The 19,788-nt window shown below is 44.1% G+C and overlaps 1 protein-coding gene across 3 annotated transcripts in view; it reads right to left on the reverse strand.

The window, feature by feature from the left end:
• LOC139453736 (coiled-coil domain-containing protein 171-like) overlaps window positions 1–19,788 on the reverse strand; it is a 52,460-nt gene that overhangs the window by 12,868 nt on the left and 19,804 nt on the right. For all 3 annotated transcript variants that reach the window (XM_071235218.1, XM_071235213.1, XM_071235207.1), the window contains 11 exons: window positions 19,068–19,160; window positions 17,856–17,950; window positions 14,227–14,292; window positions 11,509–11,647; window positions 10,090–10,204; window positions 9,259–9,374; window positions 8,687–8,776; window positions 6,456–6,617; window positions 4,165–4,203; window positions 2,155–2,322; window positions 391–579 (listed from right to left, as the gene is read on the reverse strand). In XM_071235218.1, coding sequence (XP_071091319.1) covers window positions 391–579; window positions 2,155–2,322; window positions 4,165–4,203; window positions 6,456–6,617; window positions 8,687–8,776; window positions 9,259–9,374; window positions 10,090–10,204; window positions 11,509–11,647; window positions 14,227–14,292; window positions 17,856–17,950; window positions 19,068–19,160 — 1,272 coding nt within the window. The remainder of the gene's footprint in view (window positions 1–390; window positions 580–2,154; window positions 2,323–4,164; window positions 4,204–6,455; window positions 6,618–8,686; window positions 8,777–9,258; window positions 9,375–10,089; window positions 10,205–11,508; window positions 11,648–14,226; window positions 14,293–17,855; window positions 17,951–19,067; window positions 19,161–19,788) is intronic.

Raw genomic sequence — 19,788 nt, forward strand, 5'->3', positions numbered from 1 at the left:
CACTCAGACACAGTATACCGAGTCCCGAGTCTATCGGTCTTTATTTTAGCCCCTTAATGCTGCGTGCCAGACAGGGTGACAAGTACCATCTTTAATGTCTTTTGGTATGATGCAGGCGGAGATCAAATCGCCAACCTTCTGCTCTCCAGCCAGACACTCTGCCACTAAACCATGAAGGCGGTCTCAACCATAGTAAGTTGAGGCTGACATTGAGATTATCAAGGGTATTATGTTTCCATTCTATCATGAAAAATATCCCGGTCAAATCTTGCACATTTCCAAAACATAGTTGGTCTGCTTGATGATTTACTGGCTGCCATGACGTAAGTGTAATATTACTGACTGTGACATAAAAACAACACACTGACAAACAAAGAGCTGCAAGCCGACCTTGGAGCGAGACTGGAGGTCCCCGATGAGCTGCGTGTAGTGCTGCTGCAACTCTTCCTTCTGTCTCTGCCATGACGACTCCTGCTCCTTCGTCAGTGATGTCAGTTTGTCCAGCTGGTCTTCGTACGACTGCTGCATTGTGTTGATCTTCTCATCTCTTGCCGCCACTGCCTCCTCCATCCCCCGCATCTAGTAACACAGCAATCAGTACGTCATTATGTCTATCACATACATCCGCAGTGGGCTGATAGTTTGAAGGGTCTGCATCCCCCACATCTAGCAACACAGCAATCAGTAGGTCATTATGTCTATCACATACATCCGCAGTGGGCTGATAGTTTGAAGGGTCTGCATCCCCCACATCTAGCAACACAGCAATCAGTAGGTCATTATGTCTATCAAATACATCCGCAGTGGGCTGATAGTTTGAAGGGTCTGCATCCCCCACATCTAGCAACACAGCAATCAGTAGGTCATTATGTCTATCAAATACACCCGCAGGGGGCTGATAGTTTGAAGGGTCTGCATCCCCCCCATCTAGCAACACAGCAATGTACTACTTTTCTTTTCTAATCTTAAAGTGAACAGGGAAAAAGTGGCCAATGTATATTTTGATATCGAAATATTTATCACCCATCTTCCACAGGAGATAATGCTTGAGCGAGATCAGTAAAGAAAACGAAATAGGCAGACCATTGTGCTGTCACAAATGACATCTGTAACCTCTCTGCAACTGAAACTGATTAGATTTAGCTGTAACACTGAAGACACTGATTATTACTGTGTACAAACTGAAACAGTTAATTAAGAATCATTCTGAATGATTAATAAAATCTCACCCTTGTGTCATTTGACATACAGTAGAACACGGATTTAGCGAACACGGATATAGCGAACAAACGAATACAACGAACTGTTAAACAATCCCCGATTTATCTCCCATATAATATCATATAAAATTTACGTATATAACGAACTCTCTACAGCGAACTAAGGGATACACCGAACTGATATCTGATCACCGACAAGCCCATCTTCCACTAATTAGTGACGTGTATAGTGAACTAAGACATCTCACTCAGTGTCAAGTGTCACTGACAATTGGCTGTATGCAATCAGCGGCAAATCTACACAATGGCGGCGAATCAACACAATCAGCGGTGACGGATCAACCTTGTTCAACTTAAATGAATGTTATGAAATGTTATCAATTGAATGCTATGAAGTGATAACTGCTGATACAAGTCAATGCTGCAGTTACGAGTATTGTGTTTTGTTTTATCCAAGATGGCGGACGTGTCCGAGCGACGAACAACGGATATAACAAACTGATTTTTCTGGTTCCTTGTAGTTCGTTTTATCCACGTTCTACTGTAAAAGATATCAACACTTGACAAAAGCTGAAACGTTTTTATGGCCTGTGTTGATATATTTCATATCAAAGGGAACAAGGTTGAAACTCCATGTACACAGAACACTTCTACCAGGAGCAAACATAAGCATGCAATTGTCTGGTTAACATGTACTGCAGCTGTAATCCATAGCAATGAAACCCACAGCAATGAAACCCACAGCCTTAGGATGACAGCAGTCACAGGATGATAGGATTCTGGGCACCGTTTCACAAAGCAATTGGTAACTAAGATCATAACTCCCATACTTTAACATGTTGTAGTGATACGATCGCTGTGTGGAAGGGGGCTCTGAAGGAATATCGGAATGATAATGTGTGTCAATAGTCCATGATCTGACTTTCAAGAGTACCTTTTCATCAGCCTGTTGTAGAGAGTTAATCATGGCCACCACCTGCTGGTACACTGCCTCTGTCACCTCCGTCCATGACAACTGGTTGAAGCCTTTCTCCCTCGCCGGCACCACGATCCGCCCAGCCAGCAGACGCTGATACAGGCCATGCAGGAACGCCAGCTTCTCCTGAGCAGAGAGGAACGCCATGTAGGACATGCAGAGAATAGGGAGGTACCACATATATATCCCAGCTGCTGAACACCGAGGAATGTCATGTAGGACATGCAGAGAATATGGAGGTAACACATATATAACCCAGCTGCTGAACACAGAGGAATGTCATATGGGACATGCAGAGAATAGGTAGGTAACACATATATTTCAAATCTGCTGAAAACAGAGTACACATAACAAAACATTTCTAACATGGTTATGGTAAAACAACATATATAAAACCTATGTTCCTTATATTAGTGACCACACTTCAAGAATATGACATCGGATGAAAATATGTGAAGGGAGAAAACATCAAGGGCAAGGCCAGCCAGTGAGTGATAACATGAGCAACGCTTCACACAGTAGGGGTACGATGGTCCTGGTCACGGACTTGGTTAATGCATGTTATCCTATGCCATTTGCGTAGATCGCTGCTCATTATATCAATCACTGGATTGTCTGGTCCAGACTCGATTATTTTAAGTGAGTAAGTGAGTTAGGTTTAAAGTCGTTTTTAACAGTATTCCAGTTATTTCACATCGTGTCGGCTTAATGTGGGAGGAAAGCCCCAAGTGATGCAGGTCTCAGACATTTATCACTTCGGTGAAACCCACAGGAAACGGGTTTGGTGCTGACAAAGCTAGAAATATAATAGGGGCGAACCAGGATTCGAACCCATAATTATAGGCTTCTGGTGTGGCCAAGGGACGCAACTCTGCAAAGTGAATCGCGGCGCCTTAGTCGACTGGGCCATCCGTGCCTCCTGATTATTTACTGACTGCCATCATATAGCTGGAATATTGCTGAGGGCGTTAAAAAACAAACAAACAAAATGACACACAGTCAGCCAGGTGATGTACTGTAACCATATCCTCAGTTTCGCCATCTCGGCCGGGAACTCGAACATCAATCAGCATAAGCAAACACATCTCGTGATGGAACTCTGGACATGTCACATGTTAGTAGGAGTGGTGAGAGGTGAACTTATACAGGTAATGTCCACAAGTACTGACACGCTACTGTATAAAAACATCACACTTAAATTACCAGTGAAGCTTTTTCAGCATGCGTACAAAGGAGCTAATTACCAAAACACAATTACAAGCTAATTTACTTTCCGAGTCGATCATTTATATTTAGAACTGTTATATAAAACATCTAAAACATTATTTCACTTTTTGTAAATATTAAAATGTTCACTCATTTTGGGAAAAACCCAATAGAGTGATGAAAAGATGAGTGCAAAAATATTGGTCACCCAATGAAAAATGTAATAAACTCAATTAAAATAGAAACATTTGAGTAAAAACTTAATAGCTCAAAAAGGTTATCTGGAGCTAAGTGTACTGGAGAAAGTCTTGCAAATGATGTAAAACAATCTTCAACTTGAACCAACTACAGTAGTCAAGCATTGATTCAATTCTCTTGTTATTTCTGTCATGTTCTTTACTAAAACAAATCCCCCCCTCTACAGTGCCTGCATCTCATGGACGTTACCAGTGTCTGTAAACTGTCAGTGTTAATACGGAGTGTACCCTTCAGGGGATATGCAACCAACACATGGGCACTGTTCTGCAAGGCAACTTCAGCGCAATGCCTGTCATGATTCCCATACTTCACCACAGACTCGTGTCATCACAGAGCTTGAGTTGCTTTGCAGAACGGAGCCTTGGTGTGAAACAAAACCATGCTGTGTTAGCACCAGCCCCCATCACTGCACGCCACTCCCCCTCTCCCTGCCCCTCCCACCTGCTGCAAGGGGGGTGTCCAGGAGGGGGGGAGGGCCATGAATTCCCCCTCCCCCTCACATACCTCGTCCTCTGCCCGGTGTCGCTTAACTAGTTTCATTATCTGAAACACAAAGAAAATGCTGACAATATTCACATCTGAAACACAAGAACACACATACTGCGTTGACAACATCTACAACATAAGATAAGACATAATACATTCTAATTTTCTTATTTTTTTCTATTTTATTTTCATTGAAGTGGTCAGTAAAAAATCGCTATAATGATATTTTATTGATAATCATACATAACTTCAAAACACTTGTTTGACACAATTTATTTAATTTGCAAACAAAACTCCATCAAGATACAGATTCAAGCAAATCTACTTCTCCTGATACACATGTCCTACATTCCTTTACATCAGTTTCCTGGTACAAGGATTTATAATACAGAGAGACCTGTCACAGGTTGCTTTCCTGCTACCAACTTGTGACAGATCGGAGTATGGAGACTTGTAGCAGGTAACCAACTTGTGACAGATCAGAGTATGGAGACTTGTAGCAGGTAACCAACTTGTGACAGATCAGAGTATAGAGACTTGTCCCAGTTAACCAACTTGTGACAGATCAGAGTATGGAGACTTGTAGCAGGTAACCAACTTGTGACAGATCAGAGTATAGAGACTTGTCCCAGTTAACCAACTTGTGACAGATCAGAGTATGGAGACTTGTAGCAGGTAACTAACTTGTGACAGATCAGAGTATGGAGACTTGTAGCAGGTAACCAACTTGTGACAGATCAGAGTATGGAGACTTGTAGCAGGTAACTAACTTGTGACAGATCAGAGTATGGAGACTTGTAGCAGGTAACCAACTTGTGACAGATCAGAGTATGGGGACTTGTAGCAGGTAACTAACTTGTGACAGATCAGAGTATGGAGACTTGTCGCAGGTAACTAACTTGTGACAGATCAGAGTATAGAGACTTGTCCCAGTTAACCAACTTGTGACAGATCAGAGTATGGAGACTTGTTGCAGGTAACTAACTTGTGACAGATCAGAGTATAGAGACTTGTCGCAGGTAACTAACTTGTGACAGATGATAGTATAGAGACTTGTCGCAGGTAACTAACTTGTGACAGATCAGAGTATGGAGACTTGTAGCAGGTAACCAATTTGTGACAGATCAGAGTATGGGGACTTGTAGCAGGTAACTAACTTGTGACAGATCAGAGTATGGAGACTTGTAGAAGGTAACCAACTTGTGACAGATCAGAGTATGGAGACTTGTAGCAGGTAACTAACTTGTGACAGATCAGAGTTTGGAGACTTGTCGCAGGTAACTAACTTGTGACAGATCAGAGTATAGAGACTTGTCGCAGTTAACCAACTTGTGACAGATCAGAGTATGGAGACTTGTCGCAGGTAACCAACTTGTGACAGATCAGAGTATGGAGACTTGTAGACTTCTATCCAGCCATCCAACAGGGAGAACATATATTAGCATCTAATTAAGTATATGTTCTATCTACACTGATATGGAAACCAGAGCCTTCAGCAGAGATGTTACCAGTGTGAGCAGTGTGTGGTGGTGTTACCACAGCAGTAGGGATCTAACATTCCAGGCACTGTGACATCGACATGTCGAACAGATGGTTACATGACAGAAGACACTTTATTATAGCCACTATTGGAATACTAGTTAATTGGATGAATTGAAAATATCTCACATGCTTTTTCTTTGCAGACTTGAAACAAAAAAGAGAAACTTAAATATAGGTCTCACAAATGGTGATATACCAACCTCCTGCTGGGACAGTTACTGCTTGTATGTTGCTTGTGTAAATCAGTGTGTACCTAACTCCTCAAGGAAGCCAATGTGTACCTACCTCCTCCTGAGCCCACTTGCACAAAGCGATCTTAGCGCTAAGATGATCATAACTCCCATACTTTAACAAAGGGTTACAATAGTCATAGCGCTAAGATCGTTTTGTGCAAGTGGGCCCTGGAGTCCTGGAGGTCAGTGTGTACCTACCTCCTCCTGGAAGTCAGTGTGTACCTACCTCCTCCTGGAAGTCAATGTGTACCTACCTTCTCCTGGATGTCAGTGTGTTCCTACCTCCTCCTGGAAGTCAGTGTGTACCTACCTCCTCCTGGAAGTCATTGTGTACTTAACTCCTCCTGGAAGTCAATGTGTACCTACCTCCTCCTGGAAGTCAGTGTGTACCTACCTCCTCCTGGAAGTCAATGTGTACCTACCTCCTCCTGGAAGTCAGTGTGTACCTACCTCCTCCTGGAAGTCAGTGTGTACCTACCTCCTCCTGGAAGTCAGTGTGTACCTACCTCCTCCTGGAAGTCAATGTGTACCTACCTCTTCAGAGAGTCCTTGTATCCGAGTACGGTCCTTATCCTGATTGGAGTTGGTACTCTGCAGGTCTATTTTGGTCCTGGTGAGAATCCCCTCCAGCTCACCAGATTCAGCACGTACACGGCTTAGCTCCTTCGCAGTGCGGGTGTAGTTCTTCTGGGCGTCCTGCAGAAACACACACATATGGCAACTAATACCGCACGTACACAGACTCAACCTTCTCCCTGGGGGTAATACAGCAAGAAGGTGAGGGGAATCAATAAGGACGGTCTTCATATCACTGTGGGCATGAGTACTACTGTCCCTCTGCATTGAGCTAGTACAGTCAACTAACGTCAAACTTACCCATACTATACACATAAGAAGTATCCCTAGACCAGAAACGCCCAGATCTTGGGATTCACAAGCATATGAAAGGACATATTTCCCCTGATACACAGTTTCTACACAGTGTGTCAATAACATACCATATTTCCTCTAGGAAGAAAATCGACCTGTATGTACATGATAAACAGTATATTTTTTACGTTGACAATTAAAAGAGCTGCTTCCTAACATATGAAATATGGATTAACTTTAGAAGCCTGTAACATACTGTGTGATACAGGTCCTGTGTGTGAATGGTAGCCCGTGAGATACTGGACCTGTGTGTAAAGGGTAGTCTGTGAGATACTGGACCTCTATGTGAAGGGTAGCCTGTGAGATACTGGACCTGTGTGTGAACCGTAGCCTGTGAGATACAGGTCCTGTGTGTGAAGGGTAGCCTGTGATATACAGGTCCTGTGTGAAGGGTAGCCTGTGAGATACAGGTCCTGTTAGTGAAGGGTAGCCTGTGAGATACTGGACCTGTGTGTGAAGGGTATCCTGTGAGATACTGGATCTGTGTGTAAAGGGTAGCCTGTGAGATACTGGACCTGTGTGTAAAGGGTAGCCTGTGAGATACTGGACCTGTGTGTAAAGGGTAGTCTGTGAGATACTGGATCTGTGTGTGAAAGGTAGTCTGTGAGATACTGGACCTGTGTGTGAAGGGTAGCCTGTGAGATACTGGACCTGTGTGTAAAGGGTAGTCTGTGAGATACTGGATCTGTGTGTGAAGGGTAGCCTGTGAGATACTGGACCTGTGTGTGAAGGGTAGCCTGTGAGATACTGGACCTGTGTGTGAAGGGTAGTCTGTGAGATACTGGACCTATGTGTAAAGGGTAGCCTGTGAGATACTGGACCTGTGTGTGAAGGGTAGCCTGTGAGATACTGGACCTGTGTGTGAAGGGTAGCCTGTGAGATACTGGACCTGTGTGTGAAGGGTAGTCTGTGAGATACTGGACCTATGTGTAAAGGGTAGCCTGTGAGATACTGGATCTGTGTGTGAAGGGTAGCCTGTGAGATACTGGACCAGTGTGTGAATGGTAGTCTGTGAGATACTGGACCTGTGTGTGAAGGGTAGCCTGTGAGATACTGGACCTGTGTGTAAAGGGTAGCCTGTGAGATACTAGACCTGTGTGTAAAGGGTAGTCTGTGAGATACTGGACCTATGTGTAAAGGGTAGCCTGTGAGATACTAGACCTGTGTGTAAAGGGTAGCCTGTGAGATACTGGACCTGTGTGTAAGGGTAGCCTGTGAGATACTGGACCTGAGTGTAAAGGGTAGCCTGTGAGATACTGGACCTATGTGTAAAGGGTAGTCTGTGAGATACTGGACCTGTATGTAAAGGGTAGCCTGTGAGATACTGGACCTGTGTGTGAAGGGTAGCCTGTGAGATACTGGACCTGTGTGAAGGGTAGCCTGTGAGATACTGGACCTGTGTGTGAATCGTAGCCTGTGATATACAGGTCCTGTGTGAAGGGTAGCCTGTGAGATACAGGTCCTGTGTGAAGGGTAGCCTGTGAGATACTGGACCTGTGTGTGAAGGGTAGCCTGTGAGATACTGGACCTATGTGTAAAGGGTAGCCTGTGAGATACTGGACCTGTGTGTGAAGGGTAGCCTGTGAGATACTGGACCTGTGTGTGAAGGGTAGCCTGTGAGATACTGGACCTGTGTGTGAAGGGTAGCCTGTGACATACTGGACCTGTGTGTAAAGGGTAGCCTGTGAGATACTGGACCTGTGTGTGTACATACAGTGAACCGTAGCATGTGATATACAGGTCCTGTGTGAAGGGTAGCCTGTGAGATACTGGACCTGTGTGTGAAGGGTGGCCTACAAGTGTTACACGAGAGAGAGGTACAGCTTGACAACTACCTCCAGAGCTTTATCCTTGGCCTGCACCATGTCCCGATACGTGTCCACTTCCTTTGACAGTTTGTCCCCAGTCTTTTTACATTTAGACAACTGAGGGAAAGATAGTCACATAGAAAACTCAAATCAAACAAAATAAGAAAAACTGAAGAAAAATATTTGGTTCCCAGCAATGTGGCATAGGTTTCTGAGGATGTGACTGTTATGTGAGTCTTCTCTTGAGGATATGATAAATGCATGATAAATACAATGTATTTACTTATGCTTACCATTGATAAGAACCAAGAACTTTCCTCCATGTGAACACGCTAAACACTCAGTGCCATCAGAAATACAAGTGTTGAGAGAATCCATCAATAAGATTATCTACCGTTAATACCTGAATCAGACTTTGTCCTGAAAAGATGCACACTATGGTTGTACCCTGAAGAAGAAAACCTATATAGTTGAGGCTTGAGCGTCTCCACAAGTATAATCTTAATATCTAACATATATATCCAAATGGAACAATTTTACGCAAGTAAAAATTGATGTGAGATGTTTATGTACAACTGCGGTGCACTTCTGTGACGTACCTCTTCACACGTGGTGTCCAACTTGGTCTTGGAATCATGGAGAAGGCGCCGCAGTGTCTCCAGCAGGGCAGATGGACTCGGCAGTTTCTTGGCCTTCCCTTCATCTTTCCTCACACCTTCAACATGTAGCATCCACTGACTGGCAGTGATCTAACTCTCCATAACATCCTACTTCTCTGTGAGGTTGGGTAAAAAGGGGCTTAAAGTTGAATCCAAGATTATTGCACTTATAAAGTGATAGCCCCTTGATGCTGCGCGCCAGGCAGAATAATAAGAAGTACCATCTTTTAATGTGTGTTGGTATGACTCGGCCGGGGATCAAACCCCGGACCTTCTGCTCTCCAGGTGGAGACTTTAGCACAAGGCCACAGAGGCGGTCCTCCTACTTCTCCCAGGTGTCTGGCTTCACAAACTAGTTTCAATTGCAGAAAGGCAACATCTGCATGGAAAGGCGGCCCAATAACCAGCAGACTTCTTTGAGGCTAAAGCCAGGGATTTATCTAGGATTCCAAACTAAGTGCCTGACACTTCTTTTCAAAATTATTATTTTCCACTGCATTTTAACATTGCAATCAATGCAATAATATAAAACAAATGGCCTCTACAAGACCATGTATGACTATAGTAGCATGAATTGGGAAGTAATACTGACATTTGCTGCAGATTTGGGGCTGAATATCAGCCTCTGAGGAGGTCTTAAACTCCCTGAACACAAGGATGGCCAGACAATAGAGCCATACAATGATGTCAGACTCACCATCAGCATCATGTTACTGTCAGGGAAGATGGGGCACTGGTTGTTTTTGCTGCACCTGCTGGCTCTGGACTTACGTGTGCTTTTCTTGGTCTTGTCTGTGGGTGGAGGGGAGAAGGTGGAGATCAGCATGTCCAGCTCCTTCATACAGCCGCCGTACGTATCCTCCAGGTACACCTGTCGCTTCTTGGCCTGTACAACAAACATGGTACATAACAGGTGCCCTCTCAGTGGAACACATTATACATGAAGTACAGAGGCACACCCTGGGGACCACAAAAGCAATATTCAATGACCGGATGTAAAAGAGCTGATGGTTGAAAACCTAGTACAACACCTGGTGGTTCTATACCTGGTACTACAACACCTGGTGGTTATATACCTAGTACTACAACACCTGGTGGTTCTATACCTGGTACTACAACACCTGGTGGTTATATACCTAGTACTACAACACCTGGTGGTTATATACCTAGTACTACAACACCTGGTGGTTCTATACCTGGTACTACAACACCTGGTGGTTCTATACCTAGTACTACAACAGCTGGTGGTTCAATATCTAGTACTACAACAACTGGTGGTTCTATACCTAGTACTACAACAGCTGGTGGTTCTATACCTAGTACTACAACACCTGGTGGTTCTATACCTAGTACTACAACACCTGGTGGTTCTATACCTAGTACTACAACACCTGGTGGTTATATACCTAGTACTACAACACCTGGTGGTTCTATACCTGGTACTACAACACCTGGTGGTTCAATACCTAGTACTACAACACCTGGTGGTTCTATACCTAGTACTACAACACCTGGTGGTTCTATACCTAGTACTACAACAACTGGTGGTTCTATACCTAGTACTACAACACCTGGTGGTTCTATACCTAGTACTACAACACCTGGTGGTTATATACCTAGTACTACAACACCTGGTGGTTCTATACCTGGTACTACAACACCTGGTGGTTCTATACCTAGTACTACAACACCTGGTGGTTCTATACCTAGTACTACAACACCTGGTGGTTCAATATCTAGTACTACAACACCTGGTGGTTCAATATCTAGTACTACAACACCTGGTGGTTCTATACCTAGTACTACAACACCTGGTGGTTCAATACCTACCAATACAACACCTGGTGGTTCTATACCTAGTACTACAAAACCTGGTGGTTCTATACCTAGTACTACAACAACTGGTGGTTCTATACCTAGTACTACAACACCTGGTGGTTCTATACCTGGTACTACAACACCTGGTGGTTCTATACCTAGTACTACAACACCTGGTGGTTATATACCTAGTACTACAACACCTGGTGGTTCTATACCTGGTACTACAGCACCTGGTGGTTATATACCTAGTACTACAACACCTGGTGGTTCTATACCTGGTACTACAACACCTGGTGGTTCTATACCTAGTACTACAACACCTGGTGGTTCTATACCTAGTACTACAACACCTGGGACACCTAGTCCTACCTTGCCAAGCTCCTCCTTCAGCTCGTTGAAGTTCTTCTGGTGCACCTCTAGTTCCTGTGACAGCTGGCCGATCATGTTGGTCTTGTTCTCCACGTCTGTGGTCAGCCTCCTTCGGACACTTGTGTACTCTTTCTCCAACCTGACACACAACCATCCTCTACTGCTGTACAACCATCATCTACTGTGTACAACCATCAACTGTGTACAGCCATCAACTGTGTACAACCATCAACTGTGTTCAACCATCAACTATGTACAACCATCATCTGTGTACAACCATCATCTGTGTACAACCATCAACTATGTACAACCATCATCTGTGTACAACCATCAACTATGTACAACCATCAACTATGTACAACCATCATCTGTGTACAACCATCAACTGTGTACAACCATCAACTATGTACAACCATCATCTGTATACAACCATCATCTGTGTACAACCATCAACTGTGTACAACCATCATCTGTATACAACATCTACTGTGTACAACCATCAACTATCTACAACCATCATCTGTGTACAACCATCATCTGTGTACAACAATCAACTGTGTACAACCATCAACTGTGTACAACCATTATCAACTGTGTACAACCATCATCTACTGTGTACAACCATCATCTACTGTACAACCATCATCTGTGTACAATCATCATCTGTGTACAACCATCATCTGTATACAACATCAACTGCTGTACAACCATCATCTGTGTACAACCATCATCAACTGCTGTACAACCATCATCTGTGTAAAACCATCATCTGTGTACAACCATCAACTGTATACAACATCAACTGTGTACAACCATCATCAACTGCTGTACAACCATCATCTGTGTACAACCATCATCTGTGTACAACCATCTACTGTGTACAACCATGAACTGTGTACAACCATCATCTACTGTGTACAACCATCAACTGTGTACAACCATCATCAACTGTGTACAACCATCAACTGTGTACAACCATCATCTACTGTGTACAACCATCATGTACTGTGTACAACCATCATCTGTGTACAACCATCATCTACTGTGTACAACCATCATCTACTGTGTACAACCATCATCAACCGTGTACAACCATCAACTGTGTACAACCATCAACTGTGTACAACCATCAACAGTGTACAACCATCATCTGTATACAACATCAACTATGTACAACCATCATCTGTATACAACATCAACTGTGTACAACCATTATCAACTGTGTACAACCATCAACTGTGTACAACCATCATCTGTGTACAACCATCATCTGTATACAACCATCAACTGCTGTACAACATCAGCTGTGTACAACCATCATCAACTGCTGTACAACCATCAACTGTGTACAATCATCATCTGTGTACAACCATCAACTGTGTACAACCATCATCTGTTTACAACATCAACTGTGTACAACCATCATCAACTGCTGTACAACCATCATCTGTGTACAACCATCATCTGTGTACAACCATCTACTGTGTACAACCATCATCTACTGTGTACAACCATCATCTACTGTGTACAACCATCATCTACTGTGTACAACCATCATCAACCGTGTACAACCATCATGTACTGTGTACAACCATCATCTACTGTGTACAACCATCATCTGTGTACAACCATCATCTACTGTGTACAACCATCATCAACTGTGTACAACCATCAACTGTGTACAACCATCAAATGTGTACAACCATCATCTACTGTGTACAACCATCAACTACTGTGTACAACCATCATATGTGTACAACCATCATCTACTGTGTACAACCATCAACTACTGTGTACAACCATCAACTGTGTACAACCATTATCTACTGTGTACAACCATCATCAACTGTGTACAACCATCAACTGTGTACAACCATCAACTACTGTGTACAACCATCATCAACTGTGTACAACCATCAACTGTGTACAACCATCATCAACTGTGTACAACCATCATCAACTATGTACAACCATCATCTACTGTGTACAACCATCAACTGTGTACAACCATCATCTACTGTGTACAACCATCAACTGTGTACAACCATCATCTGTATACAACCATCATCTACTGTGTACAACTATCATCAACTGTGTACAACCATCATCAACCGTGTACAACCATCAACTGTGTACAACCATCATCTACTGTGTACAACCATCAACTGTGTACAACCATCATCTACTGTGTACAACCATCAACTGTGTACAACCATCATCTATTGTGTACAACCTTCAACTGTGTACAACCATCATCTACTGTGTACAACCATCATCAACTGTGTACAACCATCATCTACTGTGTACAACCATCAACTATGTACAACCATCAACTGTGTACAACCATCATCAACTGTTAATATAAGTAATAAATATATGTCATTCAGACAAAATTTAAATGAATGATTAGAGAAAACTTTTTAGGTAGTAGTTATAGTCATACCAGAATATAACCTTATTCCTTCTTTTTTTATAGGCATTTAGAAGTTGGAGTACTAAGTAAGGATAAGAATTTATGGATGAACAACTTCTTTATTACAATTAAGAGCGACGTTTCGGTGTAGGTTCTAACACCGTTATCACTTGCTTGATAACGGTGTTAGAACCTACACCGAAACGTCGCTCTTAATTGTAATAAAGAAGTTGTGCATCCATAAATTCTTATCCTTACTTATAACCTTATTGCTTCAAATATCTGAGAGTAGATTGTCGTCTTACTTTTCCATCTTGTGTACTGCTTCTTTCTTCACCTTCCTCTCATCATTGTAGGCCTGCTCAATCTCCCTGCAACATACAGTCAGTCAGTTGCACTCAGCAATACTACAGCGAGAGCTCAATCTCCCTGCAACATACAGTCAGTCAGTTGCACTCAGCAATACTACAGCTAGAGCTCAATCTCCCTGCAACATACAGTCAGTCAGTTGCACTCAGCAATACTACAGCTAGAGCTCAATCTCCCTGCAACATACAGTCAGTCAGTTGCACTCAGCAATACTACAGCGAGAGCTCAATCTCCCTGCAACATACAGTCAGTCAGTTGCACTCAGCACTACTACAGCTAGAGCTCAATCTCCCTGCAACATACAGTCAGTCAGTTGCACTCAGTAATACCACAGCTAGAGCTCAATCTCCCTGCAACATACAGTCAGTCAGTTGCACTCAGCAATACTACAGCTAGAGCTCAATCTCCCTGCAACATACAGTCAGTCAGTTGCACTCAGTAATACTACAGCTAGAGCTCAATCTCCCTGCAACATACAGTCAGTCAGTTGCACTCAGCAATACTACAGCTAGAGCTCAATCTCCCTGCAACATACAGTCAGTCAGTTGCACTCAGTATTACTACAGCTAGAGCTCAATCTCCCTGCAACATACAGTCAGTCAGTTGCACTCAGCAATACTACAGCGAGAGCTCAATCTCCCTGCAACATACAGTCAGTCAGTTGCACTCAGTAATACTACAGCTAGAGCTCAATCTCCCTGCAACATACAGTCAGTCAGTTGCACTCAGTAATACTACAGCTAGAGCTCAATCTCCCTGCAACATACAGTCAGTCAGTTGCACTCAGCAATACTACAGCGAGAGCTCAATCTCCCTGCAACATACAGTCAGTCAGTTGCACTCAGTAATACTACAGCTAGAGCTCAATCTCCCTGCAACATACAGTCAGTCAGTTGCACTCAGTATTACTACAGCTAGAGCTCAATCTCCCTGCAACATACAGTCAGTCAGTTGCACTCAGCAATACTACAGCGAGAGCTCAATCTCCCTGCAACATACAGTCAGTCAGTTGCACTCAGTAATACTACAGCTAGAGCTCAATCTCCCTGCAACATACAGTCAGTCAGTTGCACTCAGTAATACTACAGCTAGAGCTCAATCTCCCTGCAACATACAGTCAGTCAGTTGCAGTCGGCAATACTACAGCGAGAGCTCAATCTCCCTGCAACATACAGTCAGTCAGTTGCACTCAGTATTACTACAGCTAGAGCTCAATCTCCCTGCAACATACAGTCAGTCAGTTGCACTCAGCAATACTACAGCGAGAGCTCAATCTCCCTGCAACATACAGTCAGTCAGTTGCACTCAGTAATACTACAGCTAGAGCTCAATCTCCCTGCAACATACAGTCAGTCAGTTGCACTCAGCAATACTACAGCGAGAGCTCAATCTCCCTGCAACATACAGTCAGTCAGTTGCACTCAGTAATACTACAGCTAGAGCTCAATCTCCCTGCAACATACAGTCAGTCAGTTGCACTCAGTAATACTACAGCGAGAGCTCAATCTCCCTGCAACATACAGTCAGTCAGTTGCACTCAGCAATACTACAGCTAGAGCTCAATCTCCCTGCAACATACAGTCAGTCAGTTGCACTCAGCAATACTACAGCGAGAGCTCAATCTCCCTGCAACATAGTCAGTCAGTTGCACTCAGTAATACTACAGCTAGAGCTCAATCTCCCTGCAACATACAGTCAGTCAGTTGCACTCAGTAATACTACAGCTAGAGCTCAATCTCCCTGCAACATAGTCAGTCAGTTGCACTCAGTAATACTACAGCTAGAGCTCAGTCTCCCTGCAACATACAGTCAGTCAGTTGCACTCAGTAATACTACAGCTAGAGCTCAATCTGCACTCGGTAATATACTCAACAACAAAAGTTCCTGTCACACCAATATTTTAGTGTATTTTTCAAACAAGTAAACATGTATGGAATCAAGTCACAAAATGCAACTGCTACAGAAAAGCATGCATTCCATGTAAAAGTTGACTTTTATGCAAGCCCTATGCATTTCACTACCCAAGAATGGGTATAAAAAGATGTGCGTTAACGGGATTCCATATGCATTGTTTAGCACCGTGCTGACAACAACCACTCAGAAAAAACAACAAAATTACGCAATTATTCAACATTACGAAATGCCATGCCTGTCCGAAAATGAGCATCTGTGAGCCATTGGTATGCTTGAAGCAGGATCGAGTCAACGTGATGTTACAAGACAATTTAACGTCCACTGAAACCCTATTTGGTGTTTATGGCAATGTTGGCAACAGACGAATGCAGTCAGAGACCATCATTGGAGTGACAGGCCACACGTAACCAATAATTGACAAGACAACTGGATTCGAACAACACACCTACGAAATTGATTCCAGCCAGCAACAGTGACTGCAAGAAGCATCCCTGACCTTCGCCGAATATCTTCACAAACCGTACTTCGTTTCATCAGATGTGCAGGGATTGTCGCCAGAAGACCCGCCAGACGTCCCATTTTGAAACGAAACCACCGTCAAGCACGTCTCCAGTGGTGCAGACAGCGTCTACGCTAGACGGCCTTACACTGGGGACAAGTTTTTTTCACTGACGAGTCTCGTTTTCACCTCAGCCACAGTGATAGACGAATTCGAGTGTACCGACGTCGATGGTTATGGTATGGGGTGGGATTACAGCAAGACATAGGACCAGTTTGATAGTGGTAGAGGGAAATCTCAATGGACAGCGCTACCGGGACGAGATCATCGGCCCTGTTGTTCTACCGTTTTTGCGTCGTCATGGCCCAGGCATTACCTTTCAACATGACAACGCCCGTCCTCAAATTGCCCGACTTGTTCAGGATTCTCTTTAAAAAAAAAACAACGTGAATGTCATCCCCTGGTCGGCTCGCTCCACTGATCTCTCACCAATCGAGCACATGTGGGATGAGATGGATCGGCGCCTTCGACGTCAACCACGTGTTCCACAGACACTCCAGGAACTTCGAAACATGCTCCAGCAGATATGGACAGATATCCCACAGGACTTTGTGTGACGCTTGGTCCATTCCATGAGACGAAGATTTGTTGCTTGCATTGCAACCAGAGGTGGACACACGCTATTGATTTGTAAATTGACATTTTGGCATGTTCATGTTTTTTATGAAATCACACATTTTCTGAGGTCAGTAAACCATTTGAACACATACAGGAGTCTTTTGTCTGTTGCAAACCAAAATTGTTTCAGATTTGGTAAAAACATAACTTTGCATTAATCTTATTCAATGTCACAGGCACTTTTGTTGTTCAGTATAGTACAGATAGAGCTCAATCTCCCTGCAACATACAGTCAGGCAGTCAGTAACACCACAGCTAGAGCTCAATCTCTCTGCAACATACAGTCAGGCAGTCAGTAATACAACAGCTGGAGCTCAGTCTCCCTGCAACATACAGTCAGTCAGTTTCACTTAGTAATACTACAGCTAGAGTTCAGTCTCCCTGCAACATACAGTAATACTGTCCTGGTGTGTCCTGATCACCAAATCATCTTCCTGAACTGTCCTGGTGTATACTAATAATTAAATGTTCTACCTGATCTGCTTGGCCAGTCTCTCCACTGCCTTGGTGGCCTCGATGTTGGCCGACTTCTCCACGTCCATGCCCCCTTCCAGGTCCCGCACACGAAGCTGAAACATGCACCCGGTCACACCATCAGGATCTCCCACACTATCCATGCACCAGGTGACACCATCAGGATCTCCCACACTATCCATGCTCCAGGTGACACCATCAGGATCTCCCACACTATCCATGCACCCGGTCACACCATCAGGATCTCCCACACTATCCATGCACCCGGTCACACCATCAGGATCTCCCACACATTCCATGCACCCGGTCACACCATCAGGATCTCCCACACATTCCATGCACCCGGTCACAATATTAGGACCTCCCACACTATCCATGCACCCGGTCACAATATCAGGATCTTCCACACTATCCATGTATCCGGTCACACCATCAGGATCTCCCACACAATCAATGCACCCGTCACACCATCAGGATCTCTCACACTATCCATGCACCAGGACCACCCACTCTATCCATCACTAGGTGACCCCATCAGGATCACCCACACTATCCATGCACCAGGTGACACCATCAGGATCACCCATACTATCAATGCACCAGGTCATACCATCAGGATCTCCCACACTATCCATGCACCAGGTGACACCATCAGGGTCACCCACACTATCCATGCACCCGGTGCCACCATCAGGATCTCCCACACTATCCATGCACCAGGTGACACCATCAGGATCACCCACTCTATGCATGCACCAGGTGACACCATCAGGATCACCCACACTATCCATGCACCAGGTGACACCATCAGGATCACCCACACTATCCATGCACCAGGTGACACCATCAGGATCACCCACACTATCCATGCACCAGGTGACACCATCAGGATCACCCACACTATCCATGCACCAGGTCATACCATCAGGATCTCCCACACTATCCATGCACCAGGTGACACCATCAGGGTCACCCACACTATCCATGCACCCGGTGCCACCATCAGGATCTCCCACACTATCCATGCACCAGGTGACACCATCAGGATCACCCACTCTATGCATGCACCAGGTGACACCATCAGGATCACCCACACTATCCATGCACCAGGTGACACCATCAGGGTCTCCCACACTATCATCCCATAAACAGGAGTCCCACACAATCTATAACTTCCACTTGCCTCTAGCTGGTAAGTGCTGCTCAAATTACCTGTACAATCTCAGAGTTAAACTTGGTCTCCAGATGAGCCGCTCGCTCTGCTTCGATGTTCTCTTCTAAGGACTTGATCCTGTGGACGGCAACCTACAAAAATACCACAAATTACATTTCATGTCCATGTCCACGATTATTGCACTTACATAGCGATAGGCATGCCCATGTGTGAGAGTGGCTGCTTGTAGTAGTCGGGACTGATGCCGATTTGTAGTGCTAGCCCACTGAGATACCACGAAGCAGTGCTGTTTAACATGAATACCCCACTCAGACACAGTATACTGACTCTGGGCCGACCAGTAATTGTTTCAGCCCCTAAATGTCAGTAACAACAAGTACCTTCTTTTAATGTCCTTTAGGATGACACGGACAGGGATCGAACCCCGGACCTGCCACTCCCTGGGCGGAAGCTCTACCACTTGACTACGTAGGCGGTCTGTGATGGACAAACCAGTGATTGATATTAAGAGCAAAGACCCCTGCCATTAGGGTTCATTGATATTCATCCAACCAAGTCTACCAAATCCATTTTGTCAACTTGTATGACAAACCCTAGTTTGCTTGGAATGAACAATTTTCACCCAGAATCCCAACAGGGAACAAACTTGCAATAAAAACATGGCATTTAGTCTAGTGACATGAAATATGAATAAATTATCACATACTGCAACTCTTGACTTTTCTGTCATGTTGCAATATTTGACATTACAGCGAGATG

Source organism: Haliotis cracherodii, unplaced genomic scaffold, assembly GCF_022045235.1.
Source record: "Haliotis cracherodii isolate W230 unplaced genomic scaffold, xgHalCrac1.p SCAF_1, whole genome shotgun sequence".
Taxonomy (NCBI): domain Eukaryota; kingdom Metazoa; phylum Mollusca; class Gastropoda; order Lepetellida; family Haliotidae; genus Haliotis; species Haliotis cracherodii.